This window comes from Babylonia areolata, chromosome 30 (genome assembly GCF_041734735.1).
Source record: "Babylonia areolata isolate BAREFJ2019XMU chromosome 30, ASM4173473v1, whole genome shotgun sequence".
In the NCBI taxonomy this organism is placed as follows: domain Eukaryota; kingdom Metazoa; phylum Mollusca; class Gastropoda; order Neogastropoda; family Buccinidae; genus Babylonia; species Babylonia areolata.
The window spans coordinates 2064741-2084682 of NC_134905.1; the positions used below are offsets into that span (position 1 = coordinate 2064741).

Genomic DNA, 19942 nt, shown 5'->3' on the forward strand with positions numbered 1-19942 from the left:
AATAATCGTCCATTGACATAGTGTGTGACAAACAGTGGCTTTCTTGTTGTCCACCAAAAGGTGTAGTCATGAGCTGGATGGAGAAAACAGAAAAGCTTAACCTTGACAGAGATGGCAACAAACTCTGGAAACTCACCACAGCCATGAACAACGAAGAGACCAGGTCAGCACCTGTCACACTTCAAAAAGACCAGGAGATGGTGACAGGGAGAGAGGCAGCAAACTGCTTCATAGACAGCTATAAGCAGATCAGCAACATCACTGTGTCAGAGGACAGAAAACAAGTCCATGATGAAATGAAGAATCATCAGGATGACCAAGACCAACCTGAATATATGGACAGGCCTTTCAAACTGAAAGAGTTTGAAGAACCCATAAAGTCTTTGCAGGACAAAAAAATCTCCAGGTCCTGACAAAATCACCAACAAAATGCTAAAACACCTTGGCACCAAAGCAAAGACCAAACTCCTTGCTCTCTTCAACAACAGTTGGAAGACGGGGCATGTTCCACAGAGCTGGCGAGAAGCTGACATGGTGCCCATCCACAAGAAGGGCAAAGACAGAGCCAGGGCTGATAGTTATCTCCCCATCAGCCTCACCAGCTGCGTGGGCAAGCTCCTAGAGCGTATGATCAACTCGCGCCTAGTTTGGCACCTGGAGAAGAACAACATCATCACTCCAGAGCAGGCAGGCTTCTGCCAACATCATTCCACTGAGGACCAAGTGACCTACATAGCCCAGAAGATCGAGGATGGCTTCCAGGACAAACAGCATACACTGACGGTGTGGATAGACATGGAAAAGGCGTACGACAAAGTCTGGAAGGATGGCCTCCAGTGGAAGCTTCAGAAGAGTGGTGTGACTGGTGGTATGTACCAGTGGATCTCGCAGTACCTGAAAAATAGGAAGGCCTGAGTCCATGTCAATGGAGCATACAGTCGGAAGAAGACACTGAGAGAAGGAGTTCCTCAAGGAGGTGTCCTCAGCCCCACACCATTCCTCGTCTTTATCAACAACATCGTCAAAGATATGCCACGCGAAGTTCAGGGAGCCATCTATGCAGACGTCTTGTCCTATGGTGCTCGGAAGAACAACTGCCAGCTACAGACTACAGCAGGTGCTGAATGTTCTCGAAAGCTGGACTAAACAGTGGCTGGTGACAATTAATGCCAAAAAGACCACTTACACTGTTTTCAGCCTCTCACCCAAAGAACAAAAGGCCAACATGCGCATCAATGGACAAACCCTGCTTGCTGAGAACAACCCCACGTACCTGGGAGTCACTTTTGACAAACGCCTGACGTGGAAGAAGCAAGCAGAGAAAGCAGAATCAAGAGAAAAAGTACAACTTTCCTTCATGAAGAAGCTGGCAGGAACAACATGGGGCACAGACAACACGAACCTCAGGAGGCTGTGCACTGGTAGAGTCAGGCCAGTGCTGGAGTATGGCATGACTGCATGGGGCACTACGGCCAAGTCCAACTCTGAACGGACCAGCAAGGTTCAGAATCAAGCTACCCATATCATCACAGGGGCCATGAGGTCTACACCAATTCAGGAGCTTGAAACCATCACAGAGCTCCAGCCCCTTGACGACAGCAGAGACGCCAAACTCCTGACCCAGGCTGCCAAGTTCAAGAGATTGCAAGGCCACCCCATGAAGGACAGACTGTCCCAGCCAACAAAAGGACGCTGAAGAGAGGGAGTTTCATACAAAAGAGCAGGATCCTAGAACGGCAACATCAGGATATCCTTGACCATGCCCCCAAAGTGATACCCTGGTGTCTTGCCGTCCCTGCCTGGAGCGAAGGAACCCCTCCCCTCATCCAGTGCAGCATCCCTGGTGTTGGCCCCAAAGATTCCCAAAGCGGCCCTGAAAGAAAGTCCCTCACCCTTGAACACCTCCACACCCATTTCCCCAAAGAGTTCCAGACTCATGTCTACACTGACGGCTCTGCGGCAGATGGCATTCGGAACGGAGGGGCAGGAGTCTATGTTCAGTATCCAGGTGGCAGAGAAGAAAAGATCTGCCTCACTACCGACCTGTACTCCACCAGTTAAAGAGCCGAAGCAGAAGCCTTGAAAACAGCAGCAGCCTGTGTTGAGGTCAGCCCCTATGCCAGCCACAACGTTGTCTTCCTGACCGACGCCCTGTCCATCTTGCAGACCCTTTGGTCCAAGAGAGATCCAAAACTCAACGATCTGTCCTCCTCTCTCGCCTCCCTCTGCACAAGTCACACAGTCACCCTGCAGTAGATTCCTTCCCACTGCAACGTGCTTGGCAACGAGACTGCTGACTCCCTGGCAAAGGAAGGCAATACCAAAGAGCAGATGGACAGGTCTACCAACTACTCTGAATCCAGGACCATCATTAAGGCCAAGCTGCAGAACAAGTGGAAGCAGCAGCATCCAGGCCACAACAGAGCATACCCGTACTACCTGCTGACTCGTCGAGAGCAGGTAGCCATTTTCAGGCTCAGGACAGGCTACAACCACCTGAAACACCACCTATACACGAAACTCCGTATCGGCGACACAGAGCAGTGCCCCTACAGAACAGGCAGCCAGACAACAGAACATCTGCTGCAGTCCTGCCCGCTCCACCAAAAACTCCGAGAGAAAACCTGGCCCGACTCAATCCCAGAGGCCCGGAAGCTCTACGGAGGACTGGAGGACCTTCGACGTACTGCCGCCTTCGTCGAGGAGACGGGGGAATCCATCTGATAAATGACGAACGAGACAACATTCTGGTGGACGTCAATTTTAAGAGGGGGTCGCGGTGGGGGCGGGGGGGATGGGGGGTGGGAGGAGTGGGGGGGTCAAAGGGTCTTATCATTATCATTATTATATTAATATTATTATTATTATCAGTATTATTATCATTATTATGGAAGCATGTACCTGCTAGAAAGTTCGTTTCCATCTCATTACATTGACGGCGTGAGTCATCGTCCAGCTGGTTCATGACATCTGAAACAAACACGTGTCTACATGGCCACATGAACAAAAGCAGTACAGCACACGCAGATCATCCCTAAACTGAGGCTTACCGAATGATAGCATAGACTTGATCATCCCTAAACTGAGGCTTACCGAATGATAGCTTAGCTTTAATCATCCCTGAACTGAGGCTTACCGAATGATAGCGTAGATTTAATCATCCCTGAACTGAGGCTTACTGAATGATAGCGTAGCTTTAATCATCCCTGAAGTGAGGCTTACCGAATGATAGCGTAGATTTAATCATCCCTAAAGTGAGGCTTACCGAATGATAGCGTAGATTTAATCAATGATAGCGTAGATTTAATCATCCCTGAACTGAGGCTTACCAAATGATAGCGTAGATTTAATCATCCCTGAATTGAGGTTTACCAAATGATAGCGTAGATTTAACCATCTCTAAACTGTTGATTATTGAATGATAACATGGATATGATTATCTCTAAATTGTGGCTTACTGAACAGTAGCGTAGACATAAGATCTGAACAGTGGCTTACTGAATGATAACATAGATATAATCATCTCTGAACTGTGGTATACTAAATCATAGCATAGACATAATAATCTCTAAACTGTGGCTTTCTAAATTATATCTCTGAACTGGGTTAAGCTAAATGATTAACTCTAAACTGTGGTAAGTGAAATGATTTCGAAAACATAATTATTTCTAAACAGTGGTAAACTAAATGGTAGTGTAAGTAATTATGGTCATCTTTTCTCTAAACTGTGGTTCATCTTTTCTCTAAACTGTGGCACACGAAACGGTGGCGTGAATATAATCGTTTCAAAATTGTGTCAAAGTAAATGGGAGCATAGACGTAATCATTTCTAATCTTTCTCACCCCCCAATTCCCCAATACAATGCAAAACCATACGTTCGTTATGCGAAACAATATATTGTGTTGTTTTGTACTGCACTGCACTGCACTGTATTGTATTGTATTGTATTGTATTGTATTACTTTTTATCACCACATATTTTTCCGTATAAAATTCAGGATGCCACAGTGTGGCGCCACCTATTATTTTATGTCTACAAGTGTAATCATTTCACAATCAAAGTGGATTTTCCCAAACAATTTTGCCAGGGACAAATATTTTGCTGCCGTGAGTTCTTTAACGTGCGGTACGTCGCACAGGGTCTCCATTCATCGTCTGGCCCGATTGACTGAACACTTTTTTCAAAGTCCAGTGAAGGAGAGAGTACGAGTGAACATCCTGGTGTGACCAGGGGATTCAAACACAAGGACTCTGGATCGCTTACTGCTGACTGAAGCCACTGTTCCACATACCTTGCACAGCAGAATGTGCAGTCCTGTTGACACTGAGAGGAGCTTGGATGACGTCATCTCGGACACTTCCTGTTGACATGGTGTCGTCATTGGTGTCTGTCGATGCGTCATCTTGGCTGTAGTCTTTTGACGTAGCCATGTTCCTGAAACATTGGTATATATCAGTTAACTGACCATTGATTGATTCAAATGAATGAGTAATCAGACAGAAGCTCCATCAAACTGTAAAGAAGAATTGATAACAACAATTCATTGTATAGCACTTTCAAACATCTCAAAGCGCCTTACAACATTACAACACGTCAGTCAGATACAACTAAGAACGCGCGGACAACCGCGCGGACACACACACACACACAGCCAGCGAGATGGATATATATATTATATATTTATAGATTTATAGATAGATACATAATGTTCTACAAAACCAGTCTGCCATCGATAAATGTTTGCAAGCACAAATAAAGTCACGCATGGGCACACACACACACACACACACACACACACACACACACACACACATAAACACACACACACACACACACACACACACACACACACACACACACACAGTGACTTTCGAGTCGTGAACAGTTATTTCTGGGAGGACATGCAGAATTGGTCGACATTAGTTTTCCCGATCTCTAAAAATAAAGTCCACTAATGAAATCCTTTACTTGGGGGATGGTGTAGGGGAGAGGAAGGAGGGTATCGATTACAGTATTACCCTCGTGATCGGTTTGATGTTGTTGGTTTCTTGTTGTTGTTGTTGCTTTAGCAAAATAAACAAGAGCTGGATATAAACGGAATTCCCTGACATTCTATTTATAAACATTTTGTGATCAAAGAACACAAAGATGGATTTTTGTTGTTTTGTTTCTGAAGACTTAAGCTTTACGTACTTGTCTGTGCTTTGAAACCATTGAACTTCAATCAGCAAAATAAAAGAACGATTCAGTGCCATGTATAGATGTAAGACAGACAATGACATAGACACACCACTTGGGCCGACAAGTTCAATGCAGCCACCTTGAACATACCGTGTTCGTTTTCGGGAAACCCCGCTATGCGTGGTCACAAGCGCAAGTTGAAAAACAGCGACAATTGATTTTTTTCTTATTTCAAATTTTTTTTTTTTTATAGAAGATTCTCTCTCTCTCTCTCTCTCTCTCTCTCTCTCTCTCTATATATATATATATATATATATAAAGATATAAGCTTTGGAAGAAAACTTTTTTTCTTTTAAATGTGATCATTCCGCGACAACATTAACGTCTTTTGCATAAATAGTTTCGACATTTTTGTATACAGGCAAACCATTTCCAATTTTATCAAGTTATTTATCTCAATCCTATCTTAAAACAGCTTTGTTCCATAAATACACTTTATTTTCTGGTTCGCACATATCGAACAATGGACTTCTGTACTTGTATATGGACAACAAACCAGTCTTGTGTATTGCAGTTATCAGTATTAACAGAAGAAGGATAAAAGTTATACAAAAGAAAAGACGCCAATTAAAAAAAAAAGTATGTATAAAACAGTTAGAAGGCGATTGTCAACGGTGTAGGCCTATTTCCCCAAGGAAGAAATCTCCGCCATTTTTGTCTTCGTGTCGACACGCCCACAACACCTGTCGTACTGTATATGATCTACATCGAGTCAAAATCATTCCCAAACTCACCTACCTCTGTGTCGCGTCGGGCTGAGTTCAAACCTTATGAATCACACAGACCACCACGTTCTTCGAAGCTGGAACAGAAAATAAAACAACTCTAACCTGCTCCACTGAGTTTGGAGTTCAAGCGAGCAAGGTCGCAATGGTGTCCTCCCCCAAGACAGAGCCGGAAATGAGTTGTATCAGTTTGGTTTCGGTTTTGTATGGGAAAATCAAGGTGTGCAAGATGTCAAATTATTTTTGTGTGACCTTAAAAATAGTCTGATTGCGTGCAGATGGAAGAGTGGAATTTTCATGTGAATACTAGTGATAGGTTTTGCGTATATAGGACATTTTGTACTGGTCATGACGTTAAGATTTACCTGCGTATGAACTTACAGACACTTGAAATTTATTATGACAAGATTTCGTTTTGGTATTTCAGAATTTTCTCAGCATTATCATCGTTACAGGAAACATTCTGCAGTTGATTTAATGTGTCCGTTGTGCAAAAGTGGAAATGAAGATGAGTTGCATTTTGTTTTATGTTGTCCTGCTTTAACTCACTCAGTACGGCCAGTCCTCTCTTCTCCTCTACACAGACCCCTCGGATGTCCAATGGGTGTCTGAATGACCCAACCTTTAGCTTCCGTCGTCAGAACTGTGGTATTCTTTGTCAACATTCACCTCTTCAGTATAAGAGCCTTCCGCTTGCAATATTTTGATGATGGTAATTGGGGTGAAACGCTGTTAACGTCGTCTCTTTCGCCGTTCGTATGGAGAGAGATAACCAGTTTGAGAGTACGATATATCCCACCTGCTTTTTATAGATATCCCAGTCAATTTCGTTTAAGTCTACTTCTAGCATCTGAAAAAGAAAGCGTCATAAGGAATTTGTCAATATACTTGTACAAGGCATTGCATTTCAGATCTGTTGCAACTTCATGATTTTCTTCAGTGGCTGTACTTGTTTATGTATTGTACCCCTTCATGAGGGGCAATGGCCTTTATATGAATAAAACATCCGTATCCGTATCCGTGTCCGTATCTCTCTGTGTTGTGCAAACAAGTATAAAAAAAAGAAGTATCTATCAACTATCTCAAATGAAACACTTTTTACATTGTCGCAGATTATTTTTTTAATGCTGATGTCGAATCCCACATTAATTACGCATCAACATTACGGGATTCAGCTAGTGAAATTACTCTGAAACCTCTTTTTAGTCTCCATAGGGGAGCATTAAAATGAGTTCTTCTATAATCCTCATCACTAAATCCTTCTGATTACAGAGCTCTGCATATTCTTTCACTAACAACTAAACTTAAAATTAATAAAGCGCTATTTATGTTTAAAATTATGTCTGGTTTTACTCCCCCTTCTCTTCAAAATAGATTTGTTATTAACACTCACCGTAATGTACACAAGATTTCTGTACCGTTTCCAAGGATTGATCTATTCAAGTCTAGTCTTTCTTACTCAGGGGGCTGCTAATGGAATGAAATGTTATCATGTATAACTTGAATGTCAACACAGTTAAAAGCATCTCTGTCTTTAAAAACACATGTAGTGCATATCTCAAGAAAAACCTGTAAACGTGCTTAACATTGTTATGATAATATCATCCACAATTTCAAATTGATTATCATTGATTATTGCGTTTACGCCTGTCTATCTGTCTCTACATCTGTCTGTCTATCTGTCTCTACATCTGTCTGTCTATCTGTCTCTCTATTTCTTTATCCAGTCTTTCTTCTTTTTTTTTCCATTCTTGCTTTCTCTGTCCTCCATTACTGTGTCATTTGTACATGTACAGTGTATATGATTATCAGTTGATGTATATGATTATGTGATGTGCATGCTTAGTTTTCTCTCTCTCTCTCTCTCTCTCTCTCTGTGTGTGTGTGTGTGTGTGTGTGTGTGTGTGTGTGTGTGTGTGTGTGCGTGCTTTTGTGCATGCATTTTTTCTTACCACCACCTTTCTTCTTCTTCTTCTTTTTAATTTGTCCGCTTTGCCCAGAGGGCTGGATGTAAAACAGAAGCATTACTGATTCCCTTACCCTCATGAAATAAAATTTCGTTCGTTCTGTCACCAAAACAAATTAAGACATGTCTGACGGTATGCAGAGCAGTCTGTGTATAATGCCAGATTTATTATCTGCACTTGATTTCATTCACTATCACACTGTACACACTGTACACATAAGGATATACGCACACATACACTGACACTGACACTCAAACGCGCGCACGCACACACACACACACACACACACACGCGCGCGCACACACATACACACACACACACAGAGCTCCACACCATACTAGATCAGACCAGGTGACACATTACACACCTGCCTTTCCGAAACCAATCCGCCACAAAGTCACCTCTAATTACCCCCTTCCCCACTCCTAAACACCACACACACACGCACACACACACACACATACACACGCGCGCGCGCGCGCGCGCGCACACACACACACACACACACACACACCTGTTGCCTCAGACATTGGCAGCGAGCAGTCCGTCGATAAACCCCACGTCGCAAAGAGCAGGGCAGGAAAAAAAAGAGGTGGGCGGTGAGGAGGGGGGGGGGGGAGGTGGAAGGGAAGGCATGCGGGCCTGGAAATTACGTGTGTACGAGGGAGGAGTGTGTATGCTTTGTAGCTTTCAACATTCCCACTGTGTTTGCATTCAATGGTGTGTAGGTTTGAATAATTTGGCTGTGTACATATTGGGAGGATGGGGTTGGGGGTGTAGGGTTGAGCGAATCAGTCGTGTTCATATTGTGGGGTGTGTAGGTTTGAACAAATCAATCGTGTGCATATTGTCGGGTGTGTAGGTTTGAACAAATCAATCGTGTGCATGATGGGAGGTGTGCAGGTGTGAAGATTACAGCCCTAAGTAACATCGTGTGTTGCTTGCTATCTGGGCATTATACCATTGACGTCCAATTTCATTGTGTGTTCCTATCTGGACATTCGTAGGCTACATTCACGTACAAGGTAGGTGTATGTTGTTATTTGGGCCTGTACAAGTTCAGTTGGGTTGTTATCAGGGCATTATTATCTTGACGTCCAAGTCCATTGTGTACTGCTATCTGGACATTATTATCTTGACGTCCAAGTTCATCGTGTGTTGCTATCTGGACATTATTATCTTAACGTCCAAGTTCATTGTGTGTTGCTATCTGGACATTATTATCTTGACGTCCAAGTTCATTGTGTGTTGCTATCTGGGCATTATTATCTTGACGTCCAAGTTCATTGTGTGTTGCTATCTGGGCATTATTATCTTGACGTCCAAGTTCATTGTGTGTTGCTATCTGGACATTATTATCTTAACGTCCAAGTTCATTGTCTGTTGCTATCTGGACATTATTATCTTAACGTCCAAGTTCATTGTGTGTTGCTATCTGGGCATTATTATCTTGACGTCCAAGTTCATTGTGTGTTGCTATCTGGACATTATTATCTTAACGTCCAAGTTCATTGTGTCGCTATCTGGACATTATTATCTTGACGTCCAAGTTCATTGTCTGTTGCCATCTGGACATTATTATCTTGACGTCCAAGTTCATTGTCTGTTGCTATCTGGACATTATTATCTTGACGTCCAAGTTCATTGTGTGTTGCTATCTGGACATTATTATACTGACGTTCAAATTCATTTTCTTTCTATCTGGGCATTATTATACTGACGTCCAAATTCACTGTGTGTTGCTTTGTGGGCAAAAGGGTTAGGAGTTAGTGTTGGGGTTGGGTTCAGGTTTGGTTAAGGGTTGGGGTTTGGGTTCGGGTCAGGGTTTGGGTTAAAAATGACAATAAACGGAGCAAGATTATCTAGACAGCAGAAACGGTACATCTTTCCAGATTCGTACTTCTTTTCGTGGAATGGTAGAGTTGTTTCCGTGAGATAATTATACCCACCCCTTCCAGAATTATCGCCCTCACCCCTTCGGTAATTATTGTTCCCACACCCTTCCACAGTTATTGCCCCTACCTCACCACCAATTCTACAGTTATCGCCCCTACCTCACCACCAACTCTGCAGTTATTGCCCCTGCCTCACCACCAATTCTACAGTTATTGCCCCTTACCTCGCCACCAACTCTGCAGTTATTGCCCCTTACTTCACCACCAATTCTACAGTTATCGCCCCTACCTCGCCACCAGTTCTACAGTTATCGCCCCTACCTCGCCACCAATTCTACAGTTATCGCCCCTACCTCACCACCAATTCTACAGTTATCGCCCCTACCTCACCACCAATTCTACAGTTATTGCCCCCTACCTCACCACCAATTCTACAGTTATCGCCCCTACCTCGCCACCAGTTCTACAGTTATTGCCCCTTACCTCACCACCAATTCTACAGTTATCGCCCCTACCTCACCACCAATTCTGCAGTTATTGCCCCCTACCTCACCACCAATTCTACAGTTATCGCCCCTACCTCACCACCAATTCTACAGTTATCGCCCCTACCTCACCACCAATTCTACAGTTATCGCCCCTACCTCACCACCAATTCTACAGTTATCGCCCCTACCTCACCACCAATTCTACAGTTATCGCCCCTACCTCACCACCAACTCTACAGTTATTGCCCCTACCTCACCACCAATTCTACAGTTATCGCCCCTACCTCACCACCAACTCTGTAGTTATTGCCCCTACCTCACCACCAACTCTGCAGTTATTGCCCCTACCTCACATTGCACGTTGTTTCCCTGGCAGAAGGAAGGAAGGGGAACAACTCCCACGCTACACGGCGTGTTCCTGTCAAAGGGAGAGAAGCACTGTACCCGGTGAGGAACAGACTGAGTGTCGCAGTCATCCATCCATCAGCCCTCTGCTGTATCACTAGCATTGCCTAGAATTTAACAAAAATCGATAATTTGACTTTATTACACTCTTTCCTCTTCTCTCATAAACCAACATCCATACATCATCTCTCTCACTATTTACTATAAAATATTTTTCTAAAAATTCAACTCATATTTTACCCTATTCACAACCCACACCACAGCCACCCCCCAACACACCACCATAAAAATCCTACACTCTACTCACTATAACAATCAAACCCACACAATAACATACTAAACCCCCCCACTCCCCCAAATCAACACAAAAAACAAACACTCAACACAAAAAAACAACAAAAATCACACCAACTAAACACAATCAATACACACAAACACTCACTCTTTAAACCACCCCAACACAAAACACCCCCATCCCCAAAAACAACAAAACAAAACAATACCACAACAAATACACAAAACAATCCCCCAATAAAACAAAAAACCCCCCATACACACCAAACAAAAAAAAAACACAAAAAAATCCAAAACAAACCCACACACACACAACAACAAAAAAAAACACAACAACCACAAAAAACCCACACACAACCCCACACCACCCCCCAAAAAAACCAAAAAAAAACAAATTTTTCACTACACACACAAAAAAAAAAAACATAAATCAAACATCACCCACCAACACAATTAAAAAAAAACACTCAATCAAAACGCCCCAAAAAAAAAACCCCCCACATTTATCAACATAAACCTACACTACCTCACACAATCAAAACCCACAACACCCCCAACCCCCCCAAACAACACCCCCACACAAAAAACAAAAAACCATAAAAACCAATAAAAACAACCAACAACATAACAAAAATCACACATTCATATAACAAATCAACAAAAACACCCACCCCCAAAAAAATACAAAACCCCCCACCAACCCCAAACAACAAAAAAACAAAAACCACAAACACCAACATAAATAAACACTCCAACTCTACTTAACCAAAAAATCAAAACAACCCACCCAACAATATCAACAAACCACACACACCCACACCACACCACCACCACAATACATCCAACCTTAAAATAAAATCTCACTACTTCACATCTCACTTTAACATAACCCCACAATTCATCTACTCGCAAATAACAAATAACTAAAACACAAACAAATCTTTTCTTCACCTACACACACACCAACATCTCTATCTCTCTAAATAATCTTCTCCATTAATAAATACAAACCAAATACACTACTCATACTTTATACATACACAAACTCTCTCCCCTTAAATAACTATATTCCACTATCTCTCTCTCACTTTTTTCTCTCACTCTACACAACAATCTCTCTTTCCTATTCTCTCTACACTATTATACATACCACACATTTATTCACCACACCACACCCACACACCACACCACCACACCCCCAACCCACACAATACAACAACACTCACACCCCACAAACTATTTCACTCAAAACTTCAAACCATCAATTAACCCCCCACAACAAACATCAAATAATATCTCCTCTTCATCATATCTCTCCCACACATCACAAACACACACATCTCTCTTCTCTTTTTCTCTCTCACTTTCTCTCTCTCTCTCTCACATCACACACATCTCTAACTTCCTCTCTCTCTTCTCTTCTCTCTCTCTCCACCACACCACACAAACATACAACCACTCTTCACTTCACATCTTTTCTTTTTACTTATCAATACCTTTCTTTTCTCTCTTCCCCCACACAAATATCTTTTCAATTTCTCTCACTCTCTCACTTCCCTCACACACATTTATCTCCCCCCCCAAACATACATAACATCCCCATCTCTTTTCTATTTTTCTCTCTCATCACTCTCTCTCACTCTCTTTCTAATCACCCCACAATTCAAACTAAATTTCACTCAACAAAAATCTCATTCATCACTTCTCTCTACTTATCTCTATCAATCACAAACAAACAACCTCTCTAATACCTTTACTCTCTAAATTTCTTTCACTCACCTCAACAAACTCTCTACTAACATCTCTCTCATCCATAAACATACAACAAACTTCACTCTTTCTATCTTACACTCATCTCTCTCACTCCTTCTCTACACAATATCTTTCTCTCTCTTCAACACACTCTACACATTCAAATACATCTTCACTCTCTTACCACAACATCTCTACCCACACACCAAACACACACACACACAACACACACAACCCCAAAATAATAAATACACACACATCTCTCTCTATTCAATCTCACTTCTACACCTCACAACCAACCTAATCACACACACACACACACACAATTCATTCAACTCAATCTCTAACTCAAAACAAAACCACCCCCCCCCCCCAAACAACAAACCAAAACTCAAACACAATACAACACACACAACAACCCCCAATAATCAAAAACACTAAACAACCACCACCCCCCAATAAACAACAAAACAAAAAACTACCACAAACCCAAAAATAAAAAACAACAACCACATAACTATAAAAAAAAACAAACAACCCACCCCCAAACACTCCCCCCCCCAACCACCCACACACAGACACACAAAAAAAACACACAACCACAACACAAACAAAACAAAACAAAAAACCCCCCAAACAAAACAAACAAAAAAACAACAAACACAACAACAACATAAAAAACCAAACACCACCCTCCCCCCCACCCCAACAACACACACCAAAACAACAACAAAAACAAACCAACCCCACAACAAAACAAACAAAATAACAACCCCCACAACCCCCACACACCAAAAGAATAAAACACACACACCAACAAAAAACAATAAAAACACAACCCCAAACATAACCAAAACAAACCAAACAAACAACCCCCCCAACAAAAACCCCCCCCCCCCCACCCCCCCCCCCCCCACCACCACCACCAAAACAAAAACAACACAAACACACCAAACATAAATACACCCCCTCAAAAACCATTAACAAAAAAACACACACCACAAACAACAAATACAAACCACCCCCCCCAAACATACACACCAAAATAACACAAAACAACACACCACCCCCACACACAAAACAAATCACAAAACCACCCCAAACCACATAATAAAACACAAAAAAAACATAAACTCCCAAAAAAAAACACACCCCCCACCATTTATCCAAACACATTCTCTACACACACCCCACCCCCCAAACCACCCCCCCCCCCCACCCCCACCCCCCACCCCAAACCAACCACCACCCCCACAACTCTATTTACAAATTACAACATCATCTCTCTCTCACATCTTCTCTCTCAACACACTCTCTCTCTCAAATTCTCTCTCTTTCTATCTTACTCTCTCACTCACTCTCTCTCACTACCACAACCCCCCCACCATTTCTCTCTTTCCTTTTTCTCACTCATTTCTTCTCTCTCTCTCAATTACACCACAATCTCTCTCTCTCTCTTTCTTCTCTCACACACACACACCATACATACACAACCACTCTCTCACTCTTCTCATCTCTCTCTTCTAGTACTTCTCTCTCATTTTTACTACTCATCTCTACAACCAATCTTTTCTTATCTCACACTCATCACTAAATCCCACAAACATCTCTATCTCACACACCACACCACACCAAAAAACATACACCCCTCTCACTTTCTCTTTCTCTCTCTCACTCACTCTCTCTCCAACTTTTCTTTCTCACACAAACAAATCACAAAACAATCAACATAACTAAACACACCACACAACACAACTTACATCATCACATCCACCCACACCCCCCACCCCCACCCTCATCACTATTAATATACTCTTCACACTTTCTCTTCTTACACCACACAACATCTCTCTCTCATCTTCACCTCACACTCTTTTCTCTCTCTCTCTTCACAGCACATAAACCACACACATTCCTTTCTACTTTCTCTCTCTCTCTCTCACTCACTCTCTCTCATTTCTTCTCTTCTCTCTCATCACACCAACATCTCTCATACTAATTACTCTCATCTTCATAAAATCACCCACCCCTCCTCTTCCACCAACCCCACAAACCCAAAAACAACCCCCACACACACACACACATACATACATACATACACACTCTCTCTTTCTATTTCTCTCTCTCACTCACTCTCTCTCTCTCACATCTCTTTCTTTCTCACACACACATCTCTCTCTCTAATTCTCTCTCTCTCTTTCTCTCTCTCTCACTCACTCTCTCTCTCTCTTTCTCTCTCTCACATCACACACACACACACACACACACACACACACACACACACACACACACATCTCTCTATCTAATTCTCTCTCTCTCACTTTCTCTCTCTCTCTCACATCACACACATCTCTATCTCTCTCTCTCTCTCTCACACACACACATACATACACACACACTCTCTCTCACTCTCTCTCTCTTTCTCTCTCTCTCTCACTCACTCTCTCTCTCTCACATCTCTTTCTCTCTCACACACATCTCTCTCTAATTCTCTCTCTCTCTCACTCTCTCTCTCTCACATCACACACACATCTCTATCACACACACACACACACACACACACACACACACACACACACACACACACACACACACATACACATACACACTCTCTCTCACTCTCTCTCTCTCACTCTCTCTCTCTCACATCTCTTTCTCTCTCTCTCTCTCTCTCTCACACACACACATCTCTCACTCTAATTCTCTCTCTCACTCAATATCTCTCTCACATCTCTCTCTCTCTTTCTCTCTCACTCTCTCTCTGTCACATCTCTCTCTCACCCCCCCCCCCCCCCCCCCTCTCTCTCTCACCCACTCCCGGGTATACAATAACAAGATTCAGACTGGGCATTTCCGATATATATTGCTGAACATAGTTATCGTTATAGAATGCACAACGAGGCTGACTTATTATGTCCACTTTGCCAGATGGAGAAAGAAAATGAGGTGCATTTTGTTCTGTCCTGTCCTGTCTTGTATAATTTAAGAGTACAGTACATATCATTGAAATATTTTTTAAGTTCCCAAGTCAGTTTAGACTCGTTACTTATGGCATCAGCGCATGAACAAACTATTAGAAACCTATCAATTTATCTGTATAAATCGTTTAAGCTCCGATCTGTTCTTATGTCTTAGTGTATCCAGTAACGACTACATACGGACGATGTGTATAACGTAACTGAGCGTTATTAGCCACGCATGTTAGAGTTATTATTTAGCGTATATCATATATCATTTAGGTGTATAAATGTGAATTGAATACAATATGTTTCATGATGTGTATTATGTATTATTAAGGTGAGGGCATATTACTTAGAAATAAGGTATGATATATTTATGTTATCTGAACGAATGTCATTTTTTCAATGCACGATGCGATGTCTATGAAGAATTTGTGACACCCTTTCATAAGGGGCAGTTTCAGTAGTTCAAGGAGGCGTCACTGCGTTCGGACAAATCCATATACGCTACACCACATCTGCCAAGCAGATGCCTGACCAGCAGCGTAACCCAACGCGCTTAGTCAGGCCTTGAGAAAAAGAAAAGAAAAAAAAGGTGAATAGATAATAGATAAGCTTACATAAATAAATAAATAAATAATTATGATATAAAAAGGTAGTAGTAATGATAATAATATAATATAATAAATAAATAAATAAATAAATAAGACAACAATAATGATAAATAAGCAAATAAATGTAAAACATGAAGACACACATTCACACATACACCCACACATGCATAACAGATATGCACCAAACATGCAGTTTCACAGATATGAAAGCACAGTCAAATACATATAAACGTACATGAGCTCCAACACACACACACACACACACACACACACATTACCCTGCACCTCCTCTACCCCACTCCTCCACACACTCATTTCTAGTCTATGTATCGCAGCTTCCACGGCACACACACACACACACACACACACACACACACACACACACACCACACACACACACACACACACAGATGAACACTTACTTGTACAAGCATAAGGAGCAGTGACCTATAAATGAATAAACCATTCATCCATCCATCAATCTCTCACCCACTCACTCTTTCTCTCCCTCACATCAGACACACACAATCTTTCTCTGCGTGTATTTGTACTTGGCTTTTAAAAGATGTAGAATTATGTGTAATTAACGTGTTTTTTTTCTTTTCATTATTACTTATCATTAGCTCTGTGTGCATCTGGACTTGACTTTAAATTTGGATTGTAAATTAATATGCGATTTAAAACAAAAAAACTTATCTCTGTTACCTGTTATTAGCATTGTGTGTGTTTATACTTGGCTTGTAAAAGATGTAGAATGATCTGTAATTAGCGTGTGATTTTTAACTTCTCATTGTATCCCTGTTTCTGGTTACTGTGATACCATTTTTATTGACTCACTTGTGTAAACAAAGTGAATCAATGTTTTAACCCGGTGTTCGGTTGTGTGTGTGTGTGTGTGTGTGTGTGTGTGTGTGTGTGTGTCTGTGTGTCCGTGGTAAACTTTAACATTGACATTTTCTCTGCAAATAGTTTGTCAGTTGACACCAAATTAGGAATTAGAATAAGAAAAATTCAGTTCTTTCCAGCCATCTTGTTTAAAACAATATCGCACGTCTGGGATGGGCACCAAAAAAAAAAGAAAAAAAAAGAAGCCTAATTATATGCAAACTGCATTTACTGTTATATTTATAATTTTTGTATTCTCTAAACTTGGCACTTTGACCTGATATTCGACCCAACAACAAGAGCAGTTATTATTATCATTTTTTGTTCAAACAGGAACTTCTTTTGCTAAGCATGGAAGTTTTATTTATTTTGCAAACGTTTTGGTGCATATAGTAAAAAAGGGAAACTACTCTGTAATTAATGCTAGGGGACTTAATTTGCTTTAAACTGATCTTTCTCATCTTAAACGTTACATTTTGAAATTATACTCAATACATAAAAAGCTTGGATTTAAAAAAAAAAGTGTATCACAAGTGAGTCTTGAAGGCCTTGCCTCACTTGTTTCATTATTTTTATTGCTTTGAAAGGGACAAGGTCGTTCACATCCACTGCTATCCGCTTCTAACAACTCTTTGTCTCAGTATCCGTCCCTCTGTCTGCCTGTCTGTCTGTCTGTCTGTCTGGCCCTGTGTCTGTTAGTTTGTATATGTCTCTCTATATTTAAGTATTACCTATCTTTGTCACTCACTTGCATACATGCACACACACACACAAGCACACACACACACACACACACACACACACACACACACACACACACACACACACACACACACATATATATATATATATATATATATATATTGATATATTGAAATATTGATATATACATGCATGCATACATACATACAGCATACATACACACATACATTCTAACACTAACACACACACACACACGCACGTACACACGCACACACACACACACGCGCGCGCGCGTATATCAATATATATATATATATATATATATATATATCGATATATATATATGTGTATATATATATATATATATATATATATATATATATATATATATATATATATATATATATATATATATACATACAACATACATACGTACATACAACATACATACATACATACATACATACATACAATCCAACACACACACACACACACACACACACACACACACACACACACACACACACACCATGACTCACACAATGGCAAAAAAACCCCACACCAAAAACCACAAAAACCCCCAAAAAAACAAACAAACAAAAAAGACCCATCCTTTTCGAACCAGACCCCTTCAATAGACAGCTGTGTCAGCCACGACAGCTGTGACACATAACAGTGTGAGCCAGAACTGTGGCAATCGACATTGCACTGCACAACTTCACTTCAGCACACAGTCTTCAGCGACACAGGACAGCGACTCCGAGGTGTGTGTGTGTGTGTGTGTGTGTGTGTGTGTGTGTGTGTGTGTGTGTGTGTATTTTGCAGTCAGTGTTCAGTGTCAACAGTATACAGTCAGTGTTCAGTGTCAACAGTATACGGTGAGTGATCAGTGTCAACAGTATACAGTGTTCCGTGTCAACAGCATACAGTTTGTGTTCAGTGTCAACAGTATACAGGCTGTGTACACTGTCAACAGTATACAGTCAGTGTTCACTGTCAACAGAATACAGTCAGTGTTCACTGTCAACAGTATACAGTCAGTGTACACTGTCAACAGTATACAGTCAGTGTTCACTGTCAACAGAATACAGTTTGTGTTCACTGTAAACAGTATGCAGTCAGTGTTCACTGTCAACAGTATAGAGTCAGTGTGTTAACTGTCAACACTATACAGTCAGTGTTAAGTGTCAACAGTATACGGTGAGTGATCAGTGTCAACAGTATACAGTGTTCCGTGTCAACAGCATACAGTTTGTGTTCAGTGTCAACAGTATACAGTCAGTGTACACTGTCAACAGTATACAGTCAGTGTTCACTGTCAACAGAATACAGTTTGTGTTCACTGTAAACAGTGTACAGTCAGTGTTCACTGTCAACAGTATGCAGTCAGTGTTCACTGTCAACAGTATAGAGTCAGTGTGTTTACTGTCAACACTATACAGTCAGTGTGTTCAGTGTCAACAGTATACAGTCAGTGTTAGGTGTCAACAGTGTAAGTTAATGTTCAGTGTCAACAGTATACAGTCAATGTTAAGTGTCAACAGTGTGCAGTCAGTGTGTTCACTGTCAACAGTATACAGTTAGTGTGTTCAATATCAACAGTATACAGTCAGTGTTCAGTGTCAACAGTATACAGTCAGTGTTTAATGTCAACAGTGTACAGTCAGTGTGTTCAGTGTCAACAGTATAAGTCAGTGTTCAGTGTCAACAGTATACAGTATTCAGTGTCAACATTATAAGTCAGTGTTCAGTGTCAACAGTATACATTATTCAGTGTCAACAGTATACAGTCAGTGTTCATTGTCAACAGTATACAGTACTCAGTGTCATCAGTACATAGTCAGTGTTCAGTGTCAACAGTATACAGCACTCAGTGTCAACAGTATATAGTCAGTGTTCAGTGTCAACAGTATACAGCACTCAGTGTAAAGTGGAGTGATGGCCTAGAGGTTATGCGTCCGTCTAGGAAACGAGAGAATATGAGCGCAGCATGCACTTAGCGCACGTAAAAGA

The 19942-nt window shown here is 41.4% G+C and overlaps 2 protein-coding genes across 4 annotated transcripts in view; one reads left to right on the forward strand and one right to left on the reverse strand.

The window, feature by feature from the left end:
- Nucleotides 1-6120, reverse strand: part of LOC143275219 (uncharacterized) — a 50462-nt gene extending 44342 nt beyond the window's left edge. The window contains exons 1-3 of the mRNA XM_076579195.1: nt 5981-6120; nt 4293-4435; nt 2902-2970 (exon numbers count right to left, since the gene is read on the reverse strand). Coding sequence (XP_076435310.1) covers nt 2902-2970; nt 4293-4431 — 208 coding nt within the window. The 5' untranslated portion in view covers nt 4432-4435; nt 5981-6120. The remainder of the gene's footprint in view (nt 1-2901; nt 2971-4292; nt 4436-5980) is intronic.
- A 2520-nt stretch (nt 6121-8640) lies between these two features.
- LOC143275375 (PTB-containing, cubilin and LRP1-interacting protein-like) overlaps nt 8641-19942 on the forward strand; it is a 22815-nt gene continuing 11513 nt past the window's right edge. Inside the window, exons 1-2 of one of the 3 annotated variants that reach the window (XM_076579438.1) lie at nt 8641-8959; nt 10694-10764. The gene's annotated coding sequence lies outside the window, so the exon portion shown is untranslated. Of the gene's footprint in view, nt 8960-10693; nt 10765-18701; nt 18808-19942 lie in introns of those variants that run through there. The other 2 variants (XM_076579440.1, XM_076579442.1) reach the window with 2 other exon arrangements.